Raw genomic sequence first — 21,722 nt, forward strand, 5'->3', positions numbered from 1 at the left:
CAGGGGGCAGTTCTGCCCCGACTTGGGGCCTTTTCCAGGGCCTCTGGCTTACACAGGGCAGGATTGGGAAGCTGGGGGGGGGGGGGGGGCGGGGGGGGGCGCGGATCTAGCCTTGAGTGAGAACAGCCAGCACCCTGAGCGCTGGCCAGGGTCTTTGAACAAAGCCACAGGCTGGACTGGGCACCAGAAGGAAACAGAGCTCTTGGCTCTGTCCAGGGCGATGGAATGTCAGCCCAGCCAGACTGGTTTTCTTCCTCCGCCAGGGCTGGGTGTCTAACAAAGGAGCCGCCATACCTGTTGAAGACAGCGACCTTCCCGGCCAGGCCCCTACCCCTGCCTGGCCCCCACTCCAGGGAAGGAGGCTCCCCATTCGTGCTTCTTGCTGTGAGCGCCCCCCTTCTTTGCACCCCAGTCCCTTCTCGGCAAGGAGGGTGCTCTGCCTTCGTGGCGTGCTCCGTGGGCCGGATGCAGTGGACAGGGCTGTCCTGTGCCAGGCACTGTGCTGTGACATAATAGGCTCTTAACGAGGGCGACATTTGGTTTCCTCCTGCCTCACCTTACCCCAGGCTGTTCCCACACCTGCAGTCCCTTCTCTGTTCCTCCCCATCTGCCCAGATCGGACCCACTTTTCAAGGTCATGTCACCTGCCCTCTGTGAAGCCCTCTGTCACCCACCACTCCAGAGCCCAGGGGAGCGCCCACCCCCCCTGCTCTGTCTGAGGCCCGGGAGTACCTGGGGTAGGACATCTTTACTAATCATGGGGCCCAGGATGACCAAGGGGCTGATTTAAGGCAGACTTTTCTGCCCCTTGCTCCTTTCAACCTTACCTACAACGGCTTGGACATCTTTCCGTATCAGGACTTAAAATTCTACTTCGTTGTTTTTAATGGCTGCATGGCGTTGCCTTGCAGGGGTAGACTGTGGTTACGCATCAGATGCCCTGATGGAAAGGCAAGTGTGTTTTTGCTGTTACCGAAAACAGTGCTACCGTGAACATCCCTGGGTGTGTGAGTGTGTGTGTGTATTTGTATGTTTGTGTAGTTGTGTATTTGCGTGTGCATGTACTTGAATGTGTGTTTTAGTGTGCTACGTGTTTTTTGTGTGTGCGTGTGTGTTGTCTGTGTATTTTGTGTACATGTGTGTTTGTGTCTTTGTGTATGTCCGTGTGTGTTTTTGTGTGTACGCATCTGCGTAGGTATCTTTGTGTGTACATGTTTTGTGTTTCTGTGCTTGCATGTATGTGTGTCTTGTGGACATGTGCGTATCTGTGTATATGCATTTGTGTATATACTTGCACACGCATGTATTTCTGCGTGCGTGTATGAGTTTGTGTGCGTGCGTTTGTGTGTTTGTGTGTGTAACGCTTGGGCGAGTCAGCAGGGGTGGCGGGGCAATGTTGGGACATCAGAATGTGCTCACCGCCACAGGTCCTGGTGGAGACGGTGGCTGTGTCCTGCCCGGGGGCCAGGCTGGACGGTTCAGGCCCCTAAGGCAGTGGAGAGACGTGCCCAGCCTCCCCTCCCCCCCCCCCCAGTTCATCAGGCTCACACTTACGTGTCAGGGCTACAATTCTGTCACCTGACAAGTCAAGCTCCAGCCTGAAATAAACATGACAGGGATGTTTCGACGTGTGATGTTTCAAAAAAAAAAAAAAAAAAGAAGTCCAATTTGGCCTAGACTGTTTTAAGAATCCCTCCGAAAGGAGCCAAGTCAGGATGGGCTGGAAGCCAGTCCATGAAGAGGAAACACTAGGAAGCCTAAGAGAACTATATATTTATACAGTTGTACATGGTTAACATTTATTTTTTTAAAAAATTACTAACCACAGATGTGACAAAATACAAAAAGAGGTAGCATTAAAAATATAGGTCTCCTCTCCGCCTTCCCCCCTCCCGCAGGTCCCCTTCCAGAGACAAGTGTTATTATAGTTTTCCTATGTCCTTGTCCAGTAGCCCGTGCATTTTCAAATATTCACATATATTTGTGATTTTACATATATGAGAATATATTTTTTTGCTCACACACAAATGGCAGCTCGCTCCACCTGCCTCCTTCCTGTGCCCGTGTAGGCAGGGAGGGCGTTCCAGATCAGTGCGTCTATGTCTGCCTTATCTCTTTGAACAGTTATTTTTAACAATTAAGTAGCATGTTATGGCTGTTCTATCATTGGAGTTAAACACATTTTTAAAAACCCCAAATTCTCTTTTCCCTGGGCCCATCTTAACCTTAGACCTGTACACTTTTTATTAATAGAAGCTTAGCCTTAAAAGAGAAATGGAATTTGTCTGTTTCACTGCAAAGAGAATCTCAGTACTTCTAGAATGTTCTGTGCTCCTCTCCCTGCCCCGCAGGAAGGTTCCTGATTATTTTGAGGATTGTCTTCCTTCCCTGGATCAATCTTTCCTATTTTGCACCTTAAAAAAAAAAAATCCACTTTCACCATTTGTCAGCACCCTGAACATGGTGTTTTAAAACAAAGGTTTGTGTCTAAAAGTAATGAAAATTAAAATTTAAGGGCATGTATAAAAATTGACGGTTCTGTGATATGTCAAAAGAGTTTGAGTAAACAGTAATATCAGTCATAGACGTTAGAAAGGGGACAGGGGATTTATGAGTTCACTCATTCATTCATCCATCCATCCATCCATTGTCAGTTGCTTCCTGACCGCTGTGGCTGTCTCAGCTGGGCACTGGGGTTTGAGGGTGACCTGCCCCCAGTGCCTGCCCTCAGGGAGCTCACAGTTTGGAGGAGACAGTCAAACAAATAGTCAGCACAGCCAACCTGTTAAGTTCTGTGATGGGCTGAGCACAGTGGGGCTCTGTGGGTCCCGAGGAGAGACGGAGCCCAGCTGCAGATAGAGGCAGTCAGGAGAGGCTTCCTGGAGGAGGTGATGCCTGAGCTGTGTTTGAAGGACACATTCTGAGCTGACCCGGAGCTGGCACTGGCCAGTGGCTGACAGACTATATCAGGAAGTCTCCCGACAGGCATTGCAACTGGAGAACAGGTCATAGACTTGGTGTCTGACCACCTGGGTTCAAATTGGGCTTCTCCACTCACTCATGGGACCCTGGGCAAGTTGCTTCTTTCTCTGTGCTCCGTCTTCTCGTCTGGAAAGTGGGGTACTGATGGTACCTGCCTCTTAACGGTTGTGGGAAGGACAATGAGTGGCAGCTGGGCAGGCAGTAAGGCTCATAGAAGTGTCTGTTGGTAGTGTTACCTTTCATCTGGGAAATGGGGCATTGGTACTGTCTATTTTGGGCATTAAACTGGATGATCCATGTAAGAAATTGACTTGGTACCGGGCACGTATTTGGTACTCCTTAAGTGTTCATGGTTATTACGTTCTTCTTTCTCTCTTGCCCACCTCTGACATCCAGAGCAGGGCCCCAGGGTGCCCTGGGCTTCTTGGGTCTGCAGGAACCGTGCCTCTGAGGCTGATGAGAGCCTGCCCCCCCCCCCAGCCCAGCTGTCATTTCTATGTATAGCCTCGGAAGCCGACGGGAGAGTCAGGAAGCCCTTGCTCTGGAGTCCTGCGGACATTCCCAGCCGAAACCAAACACGTCTCCCGAGCACCAGCTGCAAACGTGTGTTCCTGTCACTTCAGGTGACGCACTTGTCCCATGCAGACAGCATGTCTCCGCCAGACCCGTCATCTTGCAGGCTGCACACCCCGGTGGGTGGCTCAGCCCTGTAGGGCCCCAGGTCTGCTGGGCAAAGCTGGGGTCCAGCTCCTGGCATTTTGTGGTAGAGAGGAGCGGCTGACTCATGGCCAGGTCAAGGGAAAAACTCTGGGGTCTGGTTTAGGCAGCTTCAGCAATCAGCTGGGGGGAGGGGTTGTTTGGCCTCACAAGGGCCTGATTGCACCTGACTGGAGTGTTTGTTAAATGATGTGTCTTTTGGGGGAATCAAACCAGTGGACATCACCATCATCATCATCAGGCCAACCGGCAGCCGTTCGGCACTTCCCACACGCTGGGCATGTGCAAGCTCTCGCCAGACATTGCACAGAATCCTCCCGACCCCCCAAGCATCCTCCCCCCTCCCCATCGTACGGATGGGAAAGTCGAGGTTTGGAGATGTTCGGTCTAGCTAGCAAAAGGCAGGGCTGGATTTGCCCCTTTCTGCCCAATCTTAGAACCGGTCCCGCCTCCCAGCTCGACAGAGCCTCGGTGGGGTAGGTTCATTTCACATCTGCACCCTAAAAGTGTGTGGTTTCGGTTGCTAACCACCAGGGACTGTTCGCTTATCCATAAAGTGTCAAACAATTGGTGTGATTTAGGCCCCAAAGCGTGAAGAGCATCGTCTCCTCATCAGTTAGGTGGGCAAACTGTCGGAGGTGTGACGCACTCGTTTCACAGGGAATAAGCAAACCCTCTCCACTGGGAGGCAGCGGGCAGTTGACACGGGCAGGCTTGGTGAATGCCGGGCGTCAGCCAGCAGCAGAGGTCAGCCGTCAGGCTGCAAAGGGCCACTGAGACCTTCTATCCCTGGCCACCAACTCCCCAAGGGAGGAAGCTGAGGCTCAGAGAGGGGAGGGACTTACAAGAGAGGCGAGCCACAGACGAGGCGAGGACCTGTGCCATGACCCGGGGTCAGGGGAAGGAGCCCAGCAAGAGGTGTGTCTCTGTGGGTGGAGCCTAGAGCCACAGTCCAGGTGGGACCTCTGGGCCCAGGCACACATCTTCTTCCACTTCTCGGTCACTCTTGCCCGTGTGTCTGTCTGTCTGTGTTCTTGCTGCTGCTCTCTCTGCTTCCATTTGCCTCTCTGTCTCTCTGTCTGTCCTTCGCTCTCTCCACCCTCCCTCCTCCACCCCAAGCTTGCTACCAACCTCAGAGTTGAGCTCAAGACCTTCCTGCCCCACTGAATGATGCCCGTGGCGTGTCCCGAGTAGACTGTGGCCAGGTGACCGGCCCACACCCTGAGCCATGCCCCTATCCAGGCCACCACGGCATGGCCACACCTGGCCCTAGCTGCGCTGTTGTTCTTGGAGCCCATTGAGAGGGGTTAGCAGCTGGTATCGTCCACAGGGAGGGGACACTGTGAGGTTTTGCTGGCAGCACTGGGCGCATTCTGAGGACTCTGCCTGGCCCCGCTCTCTGTCCAGTTCCTTCTGGCCTGTCTGCCTTCCCTCTCCTTGTCTTTCCCTCTCCTCTCCTACCCTCCTTCCCTCAGTCCTCCCTTCCTGCCTTCATTTTGCTTTATTGAGCACTTACTAAGTGCCAAGAACTGCAAATAACACTGTGACTCCAACGGCGAGAAAATGCAACTCACCCGGTCAGGGAGATTTTTGCAGACAGGTGTCCCACGAATCATACAAGTGACAGGAACCACCAGCCAGGGTCAAGCCTTGGAGGGAGAGAACTCCAACTGGGACTCGGGACTTGGGCTAGGGAAGCCGCCCCAGGAGCCAACGCTTGTGGGGCGGCACTTGGCCAGGCAGAGGGGTATCTTGGGCAGAGGGAAGAGCGTGGATATAGGGCTGAGGTGTGAAGGGACATCATTGTGGCTGCAGGGGAGGGGCAGTGAGGGGGAGCAGACACGGCAAGGAGAGCGGGTGCTGGACCTTGGGGTTCAGAGCAGGCTGCGGTTAGATGGACCGTGCTCTTAAGGAAAGAGCTTGGACTGGGGCATACAGAGCAGATCTGACAAACTGAGGGACCCAGCCCATCCTTGACCAGCCGCCCCCTCCTTCTCCCCTTCCTGGGCCTGAGACCCCACGATGGGCTTCACTAGAGATGGACTGTGGTAGCAGGCACAGGACAGGGAGTCGTGACACCTGGATGCCAGGCCCGGCCAGACATTCCTCCGTGTCTCCAGCCCTTGGTTGTCTCATCTGTAAAATGATCATAGAGGACCTGACAAGCTCTCCATGTCAAGCCAGAGCCGGGAGATGCAGCACGGGCTTTGGGCGCCACACCAAGCCAGGTTCAAATCCCAGCTCCACCACACCTTGTAACTGCATGGCCTTGGGCATGTCAGCTAGCCTCTCTGGGCCTCAGTCTCCTTCCCTGTAAAATGGGTCCATGACATTCCTACCAAATAGGGTTGCTTAGGGCCATTCGATGGCAAAATGAAGGGCACCTCGCCAGAACTCAGGAGTGTTGTTGTTACTGTTACTTCTCAGCTGTTGTGTAAGACTGAGCTGAGAGAGGAAGTGCTGCAGGCCCTCAGGGGCAGAGACCCAGCAGGTGTCACCCAGCCAGCCTCCCGCACAGCTGAGAGTGTCACAGCTGAGAGTGTCGAGTTGCTGAAGGGGGAGGGGATGCACATCTTGAATTGCTCAAAACTGCTCCGTCAGCCACGGAGCACTGTCCTGACTCAGGGTTCCTTCCCAGGCGGATGTGTCAGACACCCCAAATACATACAGGAGCTGTAATTTCTCTTTCCCCCGCCCCCTCCCTAACTACATTGCCTTTTCTGGTTAAGAAGCTCACACCTACTCACTGCAAAAAAAAAGTTATTTTTGGAAACACCTTCCTCCAGCAAATATTTGTTCAACAACTACCATAGGCCAGGCACTGGTCTAAGTGCTGGGGTGCAGCACTGGTTGGAATGGTCCCCGTTTTCATGCAGCTGACAGTCCAAAGGGTAGAGGTCAGGGATCAGCAAGCTGGTGGCGGGCCACAGCCAGCCAGCCACCTGTTTTGTCAATAAAGTTTTATTGGAACACAGCCACACACGCTCCCATATTGTCTATAACTGGCTGAATTGAGTTGTCAGCACAGAGACTGAACAGGCCGGCAGAGCCCTAAATATTTACTATCTGACCCTGTAGAGACAAAGTTTGCTGGGTTCTGATACAGACTAACAAGTGAAGATTTCTGATTTGTTCTCCATTCATGGTGCATACGATATGATTGTATTAGAGGTGTGATTTAATAAATTTTATTTGATTTTATTGTACTGTCTGATTATAGTGGGATATAAAACTGCAAGTTCAGGCGCTGCACGAAGCCATCATCGGTAACAGCCTGTTACTCCCCAAGGACGGTGCCCCCGTAACGGTTTGCTGGGGGACCCTCCAGAGGTTTTCCTTCGCTTATGCTCATTATACATTTCTGCGTTTGTTTTTACAAATCTGGTATCATAACACACAGACACACGTGCTGTCACGTTACCTTTTTTTTTTTCACGTTTGCTAGTGTAAGACGGATATCTTTTTCTAACAGTAAATACTTTTTTTTTTTTTTAAGATTTTATTTATTTATTTGACACAGAGACAGCCAGTGAGAGAGAGACAAGCAGGGGGAGTGGGAGAGGAAGAAGCAGGCTCCCAGCAGAGGAGCCCGATGTGGGGCTCGATCCCAGAACGCTGGGATCACGCCCTGAGCCCAAGGCAGACGCTTAACGACTGCGCCACCCAGGCGCCCCCGTAAATACTCTTCTGAGCGTCATTTTCCTCGGCTGTGTTTATTGCATCCTATGAATATACCGTATTGCATTTCACCAGTCCCCATCTTATTGGACATTAAGGTCATTTCCAAGATTTTGTGGTGATGTCTCCAGTATTTTGCAATGGTATATTAACAGTATTTCGCAATATTTGCTCCCCTGCAGGGAGCATCCGTGTTCATAGATCTTGGCAAGCGTGTCTAATGATTTTCTTGAGATAAATTTCTGGAACCAGAATTGCTGAGTCGAGGGTTATGCACATTTTAAATTTCAGGGTGCGTGTTATGGCACGTTTAAACACAGCCCCTAAAGGTGCATGTTAGCCTGGTCTCCCCGGCACGGCTGTTACGAAGTTACCCATTACGGCTCTGGGCTGATGCTGTCATCTCTGCTTGTAGGACAATGGCCCAGGGTCTGTCACCCACCAGGTGTTTGGTGGGTGTTTGGTGAGCTACTGATCCGAGCAAGTGGTTTTTAAACCTGCCCAGTGCTTGAAGCTTTTGAGAGCGTTCTCATGTACATTTCCCCATTGTAATAGACACTTCCTCCTCAGAGCCTCTCAAAGCATCCCGGGAAAGGTGGGGGCAGGTGGATGGTGGGGGCAGGCTAGGAGGAGCTCCGGGACAGGAACGTGGCATCTCAGTGCTGCCTCTTCCTTACCGGGAGAACTAAGAGCCAGACAGCAATTCCTGTCTCTATGCCTCAGTTTCTCATCTGAAAACGGCCAACCAAATCAACCGGAGAGTCCTTCTTGCTTTAAAGGACATGATTTGATTATCCTTGTGTGACAAATGACAGCTGAAATGTGGGTGGGCGTTGGGTCGATATCCATCAGGGTTGCACATCACGAGAGCCCCGCTCATGTTCCAGATTGGGGGGCGGGGGCTCCCCAGGACACCTGTGTGCCTTAGATGGGTGCCTCTTCATCGTGAGTTTGTCAGGTGTGTGTTCAGACAACCCGGTCCGGTATCTGCTTGCCTGTGGACAAAGGGTTTTTTGTAGCAGCCTCTGAGGGAAAACTGAATCAAAACAATATCCTGCCTTTGAGCTAATTACGAATCTGACTTTTAGAAAGTTTTTAGAAGAGTTTTGGGGCCTTCTGGTGGTTGATCTCAAGGCCTTGTAACCCTGGGAGCAAAGCTTGATTTGAAGTGCTGCCAGGGTCTGCCAGAGGGAGGACACATGAATAATTTGGAGCGCACACAAGGTTACCGGGATATGCACCGGAGAAAGTGCTGATAAACGACTTGCTTTCTTAAGCCTCATTTACAAGATGAATTCCTTGATCATCCTCACCCCTGAATTACTCCACACTTAGGGGGTCTGTGTTAAAGAGTATGGCATTCAACCAGATACTTAACATCTGCTTTGTCCAGACACGGAGGCACAGAGAGGTTAAGTAACGTGCCCAAGGTCACACAGCTACTATGTAATGAATCCAGACATTCTGGCTCCAGAAACAGGACTCATCCAAGGGAGATTGAAAAGAAACAGGTCAATTATAATTATTACAGTGTGGGAAGTTCTACAGCAGTGCCGTCCACCAGAACTTTCCGCAGTGATGGAAATGCTCTGTATCTGCTGTTCACTGTGGTAGCCACATGTGGCTGTGGAGCCCTTGAAGTGGCTAGTGCCAGTGAGGGACTGAGTCCTTTGTATTTTTAAATTTGAACAAATTTAAATTTAAATAGCCACCTGTGGCTCGCGGCTACCTTCTTGAATAGCACAGATAGAGAGCCTTGAGATCTAGAGGACGGTGCAGGGAGGGCTTCCTGGAAGAAGAGCCATCAAAGTCGAAATTTGAAGGACAGCTGGGAGGTGGCGGCTGTGCCAGCAGGTCTGGAGGTGAGAGAGAGTGAGTGGCCTGGGGCACGTGAGGGTGGCACAGCCAGTGGGAGGGCCTGGAAGGGGCCGGGGATGGTGGGGGAAAGAGCCCCAATGATGAACGTCCCACGAGCCATTTTTAAGGTGCTTGGACTTCACCCTGAGGGATGTGAGCTATTAAAAAGCTTTGGCAGGGACCCTGCGGGCCCAGATTTTGGTTTGGGGAAGTATCATGCGAGGAGCCAGAGGTGAGGGAGCCAGGGAGACCCCAGAGCTGGCTGAGGCTGGACAGAATGTTCTGGAAGGAGACTTTGAAGGACTGGGACAGTGAGGGAGAGAGGAGTCAGGGGTGCTGCCCTTGGGAATCTCTCAAATGTGGCATTAGGCGGTGGAGGGAGAAGGCATGGCAGGGGTCCCACACCCCTGTGCGTGAATCTTGAACCCCTGCATCAGGGCCCACAGACGGGGGTGGGTGGAAACCCACCTGTCATTGCTGAACACCATTAATACCCGGCCCGGCCCCCGCTCCTTGCTTTCCTCCAGGCCCTTTGAAGGAGGCCAGGAAGCAGTTCCCCTGCCTCCCGCCCTGACTGCACCCTCAGCACCCTACCCACCTTGCCATTCTGATTTCCAAAGGCCCCACCTGGACCTCCCTTCCTCCATCCCTGAGCACTGAAAGATCCCCGGTGGTCCCCGGGGGAAGGACTATGAAAATGGTTCTGATCACCCAGCTCCTGGCCCCTAAGCTTCATGATCTCCAAGATTATCTCTTTGAAGCCACACAACAACCCTTGCTTTTCTAATGGGAGACTGAGGCTTGCAGGGGTGGAGTCACTTGGCCAGGCTCACACTGCAGGAGCAGAGCAGAGATGGCAAGCTCTCCCCTCCCCCCTGAGCTGTGACCCTGAGCTGTCACCCCCCGTGCCTCCTGCTGAGCTTAGCATGGTGGGGGACACACACACACACACACACACACACACACACACACACAAGCCCCCTGCATGTGCGCGGGACAGCAGTGTCAAGCCCACCAGAAGGACCCCCCTAAGGGCCCAACCTCTGGCTTCTGACCCATGTAGGGGAATAAGTCAGGGAATTCCTGATTCTGTGACATCTTTGAAAACCAGTGAGCAGTTGGAAGCATGCGCAGGTGACCACTTCCATTCCTAGGTCCCAGGGAGAATTCGTGCAGGGTGCGGGGCATCTGAGAATGTCAGGTGATCTTTCAAGGCAAAAACCTCCCACGTTTCCCCGAGTGGGGACTGACTTCATCCCTAAAGCGTCCATACGGCCACCCCCCACACTGCCCATGGGCTTGGCGATTGGGCAGCCTGTCCCAAGGCCGCTCACTCAACAGGAGCCAACGCCTTAAAAATATGCCACCCCTTGACCTGGTGATTCTGTACTTAGGGATCTCTCTTGGGGAATAATCACAGAGATGTGTCACTTTGGCCTCAAGGATGTTTGTCATGTTGTTGTTTATAACAGCAAAAAATATTTATAGCAAGCTGCATGTCCAGCACTTGGGGACTGGTTCCATCATTGGTGCTGAGTCCATCCAGTGGGATCTTCTTCTGCCATTTAAAGATGAGAGTACAGATGAAGTGACCCAGGGGAAATTCTGGGCCGGACTATGCCAGAGTATCGTCCGTGGGTGACAGGTTTTTTTAAAGTGTCATTCGTTGTGCATTTCTATGATTTCTAAATGTTTTACAACGCACATGTATTATTTTGGTAACTAGAAAAAGCATTCTGAGGGCAGTGAGTGGCGTTGGGGTTGTTCGGACATGAGCCGTGATTAGGGCCCTCGAGCGTGGCCGTTGATCAGAGGCGGCTGAAGGGTTTATTCTGAATTCCTGCCCCTACATACACCCCTCCCACAGCACCCCGTTGAGCATCACGGGGAACACAAGTATCCCCAAGGGGTTCATTCCCCTGGACCACAGAGGCTTGTTCTGCCAAGGACGGTTTTGTAGAAGCTGCGAAAAGGCGTAGAGTGTGGACAAAGATGATAGAACATCGCGACCTTGAAAGGTGCATCAGCTAATTTACAGAATCTCAGGGGCTGCGTCTATGCCGTGACCCACCCCCCCCACACCCGGTTCCCCGATGCCTGGCACATAGTAGGTGCTCAGTAAATTTCTATGGCGTAATTAACCTCTCTGTCGAACTTTACTTGGTACAACAGTGAGTCCAGGGTAGGCAGGAAGAGCTCAGCAGGGGGAGAGATCAGTATGGGTTGTAATGGCTTTGACCAAGAGGATGGGTAGGAAGAGGGAGGGGCAGAGGCTGGGATGTGTGAGGCTTGCGCAGGACTCAGTGAGGAGGTCAGGGAGGGTGGGAGGAACGGTTTGTTTGGGGTGATGTGGGAGATGGCAGTGGAGAGGAAATTTGGGGCTCAATGACAAGGGGTGTTGGATTTCCGCCGGAGGACAATAGGGAGCTACTGAAGGTTGTTGAGCAGGGAATGGGCTTTTAATTTGCCGAAGTGAACAAAGTAGGGAAGCCAGCAGTTCAGTCATTTGATGGAGCTCTGTGGCTGCCCACCATGTGCCAGCACTCCTTCCAAGTGCCCCGGCCAAGGGCAGAGGCAGCAACTAAGCAGGTAGTGATAACTGAGGGATCCCGGCTGCCTGGGGTGCAGTGGTTACCAGTCTGGACGTGGACCCACACCTCCTGCCCGGGTTTGAGTTCCACCTCACCATGCATTGGCTATTTGATTTGGGGCATGTCACTTCACCTGTCTGAGCCACAGTGTTCTCATCTGCAAAATGGGATTGTAATAAGGATGGCCGTGGAACTTCAGTTCAGTGAGGTGGTGTGCAAACAGCTTGGTCGATGCTGGGCCCAGTGAAATGTTCCGCGGATGCTGTGTTGGAAGCATGGTGGTGGTGGGAACTCGGGGGCGGGGGACAGCTGAGGGAGTGCCCTAGCCAGGTGGACAAGTCCTGGGAGACCAAAGATGGAGAGAAGATTGTCCTGCCTGCAGTGCCAGGCGGAGAGAGGGTCACTAAGGATGGGCAGCATGGTGTCCAGCAGGACCCCTCGTGCCGGGGAGCGTGACACCTGCATGCCAGTTTGCTTGCCTTTAGCACTGACGGTCTTGCCTCCTGTGATGTCTTGGGCACATTGGGACAGTCGGTCACCCTAATGCCCACCCCAGCCATCTGGACCCGCCTCTGAGCACAGTGGAGAACTGGGTGTGGTTTGAGCGGGCGGGGAGGTGGGGGAATGCTGTGTGATCTGTGTCAGCCGGGGACCAGGTTCTGAGCGTTTTCCCTTGATAGAAATCTCTCCCGTCTGGCTCGTCTCTGCAGGACCAGCTGAAGCAGTGTTTCTCCAGGCGACCCCCCGAGGCCAAGGACACCGACACCCTCGTGCAGGAAGCCGACAGCCAGTATGGGACATGGACAGACCAGCGCCAGAGCGGGGAGAGGTAGGGCGTTTGGATGGCGGGCAGCGTGGCCCACGTGCCCCCTCATTTCTATATTACTCGAGCCTGTGTTGTCTGTAAGTAGAAGCGTAATGCATTCTTACCGGAAACAAAGAAAGTTAGAAAGTGCAAAAAAATGATTTTAAAAGGATATACGAAATGTCCAGGATAGGTAAATCCATAGAGACGGAAAGTAGGTGAGTTGCCGGGGGCTGGGGGTGGGTAGGCGGGGGGTGAGCAGGCTTCCTTTTGGGAAGGCGTTCTAGAAATACACCGTGGTGATGCCTGCACCACACCGTCGACGTGCTCAGCGTCAGTTTCTGTTATGTGTATTTCGCTACAGTGAAAGGAATTACAAAGAAAATGACAAGCACCTGTCATGCCAGCACACAGGTCATGAAGGAAGGCATTAACGCTTTCTGTTAGGTGTCTGTCTGGACGTTTTTTTCAGCATGTAGGTGTTTACAGATAGAGAAGCATGTTCCACATGTTGCTCTATAAGCCGTGTCTTGGATTTACTGTTGCCTCGGTGGACGGCTTATAGGGTCCTCAGACGGCAGAAGCCTTCAGGTTGACCGAGTACAGCCTGGATACAGAGGCAGGCAGCTCGGAATTCCAGCCCCACCCGAGCTGCTGATGGGACTCTGGATAAATGAGTTGTATGCTTTCCAGATTTTTTTTTTAAAGATTTTATTTATTTATTCAACGGAGAGAGAGACAGCCAGCGAGAGAGGGAACACAAGCAGGGGGAGTGGGAGAGGAAGAAGCAGGCTCCTAGCGGAGGAGCCTGACGTGGGGCTCGATCCCAGAACGCCGGGATCACGCCCTGAGCCAAAGGCAGACGCTTAAGGACTGAGCCACCCAGGCGCCCCGATATGCTTTCCAGATTTGACGCTCCTCCTCCGTAGAAAGGGAATGATGCCTGTAAAAACAGCCGGGGTTTATTGGGCGTACGTGCCACGCACTGTTGTAAGCACGTACACGTGTTAATAACGTCTAATCCTGGTGCCCCGTCTTGCAGAGGCAAAGGCCGACGCACCCCACCACAGGGGGTTGTTGGGAGGGGAGCCTGTGGGCAATTAGCATATTTCCTGGCCCATAGATGGAGCACCTGTTCATTGCCCCTGTTCATTGTTTTAAAATACAATTTTTCTTCTCCCCCTGGGGCAGGATCGAGCACAGTCGTGGCTTCGTGGACACGTGGGGTGGACACTGCCCTGTGTTCTCAGCTCACGTCTTCCTTAGCCCAGGGCCCCAGGATCTCGTGGTCCTGCGACCATGGTCAGGGTCCCGTGGTCTTTTGAAGTCAGAGAGACCTGGGTCGCCTCTGGTATGGCCCCTTGCCAGCTGTGTCTCTGTGTGACTCGGTTTCCTTGCCTGTGGGTGGTATGCCCAGGGATCAGGTAGACTCGGCCCCTTCCTGGTCTCCCACCTGTTTCTCCTGCCCTCCCAGCCGGGAGTGGTCACAAGCCCCTGCTGGGTTATGTCCCACAGCCGACAATGTGAAAGTCAGGTGGAGGTGGACGGAATTGAAAATGGGTACGAAGAAGACAAAGGGAAGCAAAGGTTTCGTGTAGTCCCCATGAAAGCGCTTTCTCGCCGAACCCGTGACATGTGGGCTGTTGAGCGTAAATGTCACTAGACTTCACTTTGATTTCCTGCAAGAGCCCTCTGGACTCTGAGTCCGGAAGCCGGCGTCTCGGTTTTGCACCCCTCCTGGGCCTCCATTCCCCCCAGCTGGCCTCTGGGACCTGGGGCCTCTCCTGTGGGTGGGCGCCCCCTTCTGTTCCCCAGAGGTAATGCAGCGCCCCCTCCCCAGCCAGTCAGGGAGCTGCTGCGTCCCCAGCCCTGGGCAGCAGCGCCATCTGCTGCCTCCTTGGTGGTATTTCCCTCATGGTTTGTGGGGGACTTGCTTCCGTCCCACCCCACACCCCCACATCCTGCCTGTTCCGAGTAATAAAATCATCCCAGGGCAGACAGAACATGGATGTGCTCCTGCCATGAAGCACCAAGTACGGGCTCTGTGCAGGGGTGCAGCCCGGGTGGCTTCCAGGGCAGACCCTCCTCTCAGGGAAATGGTGTCTAGTGCCCAGCTGCCCTTCCTCAGGGTGGGCTCTCCCATGCTCTTGACTTTGGTGTCTTTTTGATGGGAAGGGGGGTGCTTTTTAATTTAATGACTTAATTTATTTATACATTTCTGTCTTATGTGGTTCCAGTTATCCAAGCCCTACTTAAATACATTACCGTGGGAAGAAATTCCAGAGGTAGGAGAGAGTCAAGGGCGTGGATTCCAGAGTGAGTTCTGCCCCTTTGGGCAGGCCACTTCACATCTCTGTGCCTTGGTTTCCTCTCGAGGTCAATATTTAACTTCCTGGGTCTTATCCCACCTGATAGCATGGTGGTGGCCGTAATAGGGTTGTAGGGTGTACCTCACAGGATTGGGGAGAGGATTCAGTGTCTCCCTGTGTAGCAATGCCTGGCACATAGTAAGTGCTCAATAAATCTTGACTGAATGCATGCACAAATGAATGGAATCATGCAGAAGATTCCCCTGCCTCCTGCTCTGCCACAAGTGACTGCTGGTGTTTTTTGTTCGACATCAGTGCCGTCCAACAGAAATACAACTCAAGCTGCAAATGCGAGGTGTGGGTCATTTAAGATGTTCCAGTAGCCCCCTCAAAAGAGTAAAAAAGAAACAGGTGGAATTGATCTTAACAATTTAATTTACATAACAATATTTTATGGAATCCAGATCTGAAATATTATTTCAACATGCATCAGCATTTTATATTCACTCTCTTTCTTTTTTTTTCCCCCAAAGTGTTGGGAATCCAGTGTGAACTCTATACTCTGGGCTCGCACTCGCCACCTGGCAAGGGCCCAGTCACCACATGTGACCAGTGGCTCCCATACTCCTGCCCAGTGCAGGGTTGGAGCATCTTGAATGGGACCAGACCGACCCCTCCCATTCCACCACTGTCCAGGTGTTCTGGACACACCACGGACAGCACCAGGCTGTGCCCAGAAAGGTTATCCTATGGGAATGTTCTGTGTCTTAGAAAGTACAGCCTGAACCCGCTTTCTGCCACCTCCTCTACTTGAAATTCAGTTTTGTGCAACCGCCTGCACAAATAATGTCTCCCTTCCTTCCTTTCTCGTAGTCTGGCCCCCGAGTCCCCGTCCCCAGACAGCAGTGCCCTGTCGGCCCGGAAGCAGCTCCCCAGCAGCCGCTTGTCCTCACTGTCCTCCCAAACGGAGGCCACCTCGGTCGGGGACCAGCACAGCTGCTCCAGGGACCAGAGGAGCACCAGCGTGGACCAGTCCAGCACCGATTTGGAATCCACTGATGGAATGGAGGGGCTGCCCCTGCCAGACCCCTGCCCCGCGAAGAGGGTGGACGACTTCTCCTTCATTGATGTAAGCCAGTAACTTGGAGCATGTGTCGGAAAGAGTCCTGTCTTCTTAAAGGGTTTCTCTGGCATCTGCCAGTGACTTGCCCCTCTCAGGGGTAGAACCTGTGGGCCAGGGACCCCTGTGGTGGGTGCAGAGGAAACAGTCTTTGAGTTGGGGAGCCAGCCTCCAGGATACCAGCCACTCAGGCCCAATGACATCCTGCTCTAGACCCTTCCAGACCAGTACCTGTCCTCTTTCCTCCCACAGGAGCCCCACCTGCAGGGGTCAGGCACAGTTTCCTTTTCAGTCCTTGAAGTCCCATTATTCTCCTTCCCTGACAGTAGGGCTATCCCCCTCACCGCCCCCTGCCCACCCTCCTGTGGATGCATCATCTAAATGGTGCAAAATCAAAAAGCAACCCACTCTCCTGGCAGTAAAGCCTCGGGCCCACACTCTTAGGGATGGCTACCCAGATTCCCCCCAGAGAAGGAATACCACTGCTTTGGGAGAAGGGGCTTCCTCTGGATCCTCAAAGGGGATTCCCCTTTCTGAGGGTCAGGGTCACTTGCTGGCACCTCTGGATAAGGGCAGAGAGGGGGAAAGACCCAAGTTTGGTCTCCATTAGGCCACCCCACTATATATACACGGACATGGCGTGGGTTGTAAGGGTTCGGTTAGGTGATGTGTTCAGGTATTCATTCAGCAAACATGTACCAAGCTCAAGCTTCGTGCCAAGTGTGGCTGTAGCTTCCGTGCTTACATAATGTCACCGGGCCATGGCACAATCTGCTGGACTTACCTTCTAAAACACTAAGCCGTTCTTTCCCAGGGTCCGTTGTAAATACCGACAGCAGTGTCAACAGCCCCCAGTCCCCGAGGGTTGGCCCCTGGACTGCTCACAGGCCAGGAGCCCCAGGAGGCAAAAATTCCTGCCCCATTCTGCAGGTGAGAGCACCAGCGTGGCCATTGGGTGACTCAGATGCAAGTGACCCCAGCACAGGTCTGGCTGCTTATTTAGCAGCTACTGAGGTCTACGGGCACTGCCCACCTGGCCTGGGGGCTCCTGTGGGGGCCGTTCGGAGGCTGAAGCAGAAGTTGAGGCACCATGGCACCCAGGCCCTGCCCCAGCGTGTGGCCGCAGGGGTAACCCCGGGAAAACAGACCCAGCTGCCCCTCAAGCCAGCTCTTCCTGCGGCAGTTCCCTCCCCCTTTCTCGGAGTCTGAAAAATGGGGTCCGAGAAGTGATCCCCCAGTTTGGGACTTCTGTCTTTCCCCGCCCCCCCAACAGCCCCATCAGCACCCCCCGCCTGCCACTGGCCACCATTGTGACCACTTTGCAAAGCAGCTGTGCAAAAATCAGCCCCCTCCTCCCACCCCCAGCGTGGCATCTGCCACTTACCGCCCATGGGAAATGATTCACTGAAATTAGCCCATCATTGCTCCTTGAAAAGGCCTTGGCTGATGGAATTTCTCCAAAGTAGACCTGAGAGGGAGAACCCCACATTTCCGGCGAGCACGGGAGCTGGCCGGGAATAGCTCCTGCCTGTGTCAGCCTTGGTCAGACGCTGCCTGAAGCCAGCATTTGCCCTGCCCGGGCTCACTGAGTTCTCTCCACCACCGTGGGTGGCAGATACTCCTGTGATCCCCTTTTCTACAAAGAGGGGCACCTCGGGGAGGTGAGGTCAGCTGCTCGAGGTCACGCAGCTAGGATTTGAACCGAGTGGGATTTGAACACAGAGCTCTGAGTTCTTCACCACCATCCCCCAGGGCGATCGCTGGGCCAGGGGGCTGACCCCCCTCCTTGCGGGGCCCCCCTGGCTGGTCTGCATCCCTGGCACCTCCCATTGTGAAAGGTGATCACCTTGGAAAGCGTCACAGACCCTCCACCTGCCTCCGCTCAAATGTGATGCTTGTAGACAAAGGCTTGGTGCAAGTGAATTGCTCTGCACCCCCCCCACCCGCCCCCCGAATTATCGTGGGTGGAGGGGGGACTGCACTGAGAATGCCTCAGCTCCCGGCCCGGTGTGAATGAGGATCCCGCGAGGATTTAGTTAGGTGATATAATCATTTATTCATTCAGCAAGAAAACAAACATGGATTGGGCACCTGCTGTATACTGAGCACTGCTCTGGCTTCCACACTCCTGTGATGTCGCAGGAGGGGAAAGGCATCTTCAATCACATGGCTGGCACTGTGCCAGGGCCTTCAAGGCCCACGTGATTATTGTAACCAGCCTTTGTGGCGTGTTTCGCTGAGAAATTGAGGCTTACAAGTGTTTAGGTACCTCTAAACATGTGAACACATTGGCCCACGAACCACTCGGACAGCATCTCGTGTGTCAGGTGGCGCCCCCAATTAATGGTTCCCTTGCTTTTCTCCTTCTTCCTGCCTGTTGCTCCCAAAGCAAACCTCAGTCCTCGACTCAAGTGCCCTCAAGACCCGGGTGCAGCTGAGCAAGAGAAGCCGCCGCCGGGCTCCCATCTCCCACTCCCTCCGGCGCAGCCGAGTCAGTGAGTCGGAGAGCAGGTCTCCTTTGGAGGAGGAGGCCAACAACGCGTGGATGTTCAAGGACTCAACAGGTACGCCACACCCTCCCTTCTCCACGGATGCCACACTGAACAGCAGGACGGATTTAGGTTAGACACAGAAGAACTTCCTGTCTTTGTAGCCTGTGGGATATCAGAATGCAGTTACATAGGAAACTGTGCTCTCTTCTTCTACAGACCTTATTAGAAATTAGGTGAAAAAGGTTTTTTTCAGGATGATATATTTATTGGGGCTCCACAGGTTGCCAGGGACAAAAATACAACTTAATAGGTTTTTACTGCTTCTGCCTTTACCTTTATTAAATTCACCACTCATACTTTCTTGAGGTTTGATCATGGGTCTTTGCCCAGATCCTCGAGTTGAAAGATCAGTTCCATTTATTACCAGTCTTTCACATTTCTAATGAATTATTTTTAAGGCTACGCATTTTCCTCTAAGGACTTCTTTGGCCGAGTCCTAGGTCAAAACCTGAAATGAATCTCAAAGAGCCAGTAGGCATCAGGCAGGGAAGGGTATTCCAGACAGAACAGTAGGATCAAAGGGGCAGGGGTGTGGGAAGCCCACGTGTGTGTGTGGCAGAGGTCTCTCTAAGCGGTTTGGGGCTCCTCCAGCCGGGAATAGCAGGGGTCATGCTGGAAAGGTGCGCAGAGGCCAGCTCACGGACAGTCGTGATTCCTTGCTAAGGAGTTCGACTTTGTGGGTGGGGAGCCATGGAGGAGTGTTAAGAAGAAGCAAAATCGGGGCGCCTGGGTGGCACAGCGGTTAAGCGTCTGCCTTCGGCTCAGGGCGTGATCCCGGCATTATGGGATCGAGCCCCACATCAGGCTCCTCCGCTATGAGCCTGTTTCTTCCTCTCCCACTCCCCCTGCTTGTGTTCTCTCTCTCGCTGGCTGTCTCCATCTCTGTCAAATAAAAAAATAAAATCTTTAAAAAAAAAAAAAAAGAAGAAGCAAAATCTCCTCTTATAATGGAAACCGTAGCAGGTGAGCTCCCTGCTCTACACATATGCAGCGGTGTGTCCCCCCAAACACTTGCAGGGTGTTTTTTCACATGGGGTTTGCCCATGGCCACCAGTGGGACGCTCCGAGCTGGGCGAGAGGCATTGCTCCTGACCAGATACCTTCACGAAATGCTTGGAGGGTTGTCCCTCCTTCTGCCACCTCATGTTTATTGTTATTATTATTATTTTAAAGATTTTATTTATTTACTTGAGATAGAGTGAGAGAGAGGGCACGCGCAGAGGGAGCGGGAGAAGCAGACGCCCCGCTGAGCAGGGAGCCCAACGTGGGACTTGATCCCAGGACCCCGAGATCATGACCTGAGCCAAAGGCAGACACTTAACCTACTGAGCCACCCGGGCGCCCCTCTCATGTTTATTATTAAAGGAAGTGTTTAAATGCCTTGTTGAGGCCTCTCTGCACGCTGTCTGAAATGGTCCATGTCCCCAGAGTCTCTCCTGTGAGGCTGGCACATGGCAATGGAGTGAAGTCCCAGAAAAGGGGGCTGTGGCGAAGGGAGGTGGCTTCCTGGTCCAGCTCCGTATGGACCTTCCACGAGACACACGAAGCCCTCCGCCCCCTCTTCTGAGACCACGAGCCCCGTGCATTGCTGGCTGAAAGCGTTTCTGTCTCGTTGCCTCTCTACCAAAGACTTCCTTCTCTTTCCCTGACTGGGAGGGAGCCAGGAGCCAAGAGGCGGGTCTGTCTGTGCCTTCTCCCAGCAGAACACCCGTCATACCGCGTGGTCAGCCATGAGGAACCTGTTGGTCCTTGTCCGTAAAGTGGGCCGGTGATGCCTTCCAGGCACAGCTGGTGTGAGGACAGCAGGAGGGACCATGGGCAGAGGGTCCAGTGGCTGCCCAGTGATGTCAGTGCTCTTTTCTTTGTGACAGAGGAGAAATCTCCCAGGAGGGAAGAGTCAGATGAGGAGGAGGAGAAGCCCTCCAGGGCCGAGAGGACCCCCACCAGCCATCCGCAGAGGATGCCTGTGTTTCCAGGCATGGACCCGGCAGCGCTGAAGGTACCAAGCTGCACACCCAGGGCTACCCTCAGCCTCGGCAGCAAGGAGGACAGGCCTCACGTGTCCTTCCCTCCCTCCCTTCCTCCTTCCCTCCCTTCCTTCCTCCTTCCCTCCCTCCCTCCCTCCCTTCCCTCCTTCCCTCCCTCTCTCCTTCCTTCCTTCCCTCCCTCCCTCCCTCCCTCTCTCCCTCCCTTCCCTCCTTCCCTCCCTCCCTTCCTCCCTCCCTCCCTTCCCTCCTTCCTCCCTCCGTTTCCTTCTTCCCTCCCTCCCTTCCCTCCTTCCTCCCTCCGTTTCCTTCTTCCCTCCCTCCCTTCCCTCCTTCCTCCCTCCCTTCCTTCCTTCCTTCCCTCCCTCCTTCCTTCCTTCCTTCCTCCCTCCCTTCCTTCCTTCCTTCCTTCCTTCCTTCCTTCCTTCCTTCCTTCCTTCCTTCTTTCCTTCCTTCCTCCCTTCCTCCCTTCCTCCCTTCCTTCCCTCCCTCCCTCCTCTCCAATTTTGAAACAGTTTAACTCACTAGAAGTTGCAAAAATAGTGCAGGGGGTCCGCATGCACACCTCACCCAGCTTCCCCCAATAAGACCTCACAAGGCCACAGTACCTGCCATTTTTTGCAAGAGTACAAAGTCAGTAAACATCATGCTTGTCCCCATGGTTGATTTTATAGGCCTTCAAGATGGGAACATCTGGCAGCCGCTGTTCTAGGCCAGTGGTTTTCTGCCTTTCATTCCCAGCATCGGCAAGTGATATGTCGCAGGGCAGCCCAACACAGCAGGCAGCAAGGGCTCTCGGCTCCCATGCAGACACCCCACGTAACTCCCAAAGCCAGTCCTTGGGTCCCTGGATGCAGCTCGGATCCCCCGCACGCTGTCGAGATGAGGCTCTTATGAGTCGTGTGTGATGGTTAGCACGAGCTCCTTGAACCTGGGGGCGGCCACACCTGCTCCCATCACTCCCAGCCACCGGCAATGCACAGCAGTCAGGAACAATCAAGGGAGGGTACTGGGCTTGTTCTGGAAGGAGCCCTGGGGTTGCGGTTGGGGTTGGGGTTGGGGTTGGACAATCCCAGGTCTCGAAAACTCTGACTTTGGGCATGCTGCTTGACCTTTGACCTTTAGG

The 21,722-nt window shown here is 53.5% G+C and overlaps 1 protein-coding gene across 4 annotated transcripts in view; it reads left to right on the forward strand.

Annotated features, from left to right (window-relative positions):
* The window catches only part of KIAA1671 (KIAA1671 ortholog), a 183,552-nt gene that overhangs the window by 157,981 nt on the left and 3,849 nt on the right, over positions 1 to 21,722 (forward strand). For all 4 annotated transcript variants that reach the window (XM_048221395.2, XM_048221396.2, XM_048221398.2 and 1 more), the window contains 4 exons: positions 12,536 to 12,654; positions 15,813 to 16,068; positions 18,449 to 18,623; positions 20,483 to 20,610. In XM_048221395.2, coding sequence (XP_048077352.2) covers positions 12,536 to 12,654; positions 15,813 to 16,068; positions 18,449 to 18,623; positions 20,483 to 20,610 — 678 coding nt within the window. The remainder of the gene's footprint in view (positions 1 to 12,535; positions 12,655 to 15,812; positions 16,069 to 18,448; positions 18,624 to 20,482; positions 20,611 to 21,722) is intronic.

Source organism: Ursus arctos, unplaced genomic scaffold (genome assembly GCF_023065955.2).
Source record: "Ursus arctos isolate Adak ecotype North America unplaced genomic scaffold, UrsArc2.0 scaffold_34, whole genome shotgun sequence".
Taxonomy (NCBI): domain Eukaryota; kingdom Metazoa; phylum Chordata; class Mammalia; order Carnivora; family Ursidae; genus Ursus; species Ursus arctos.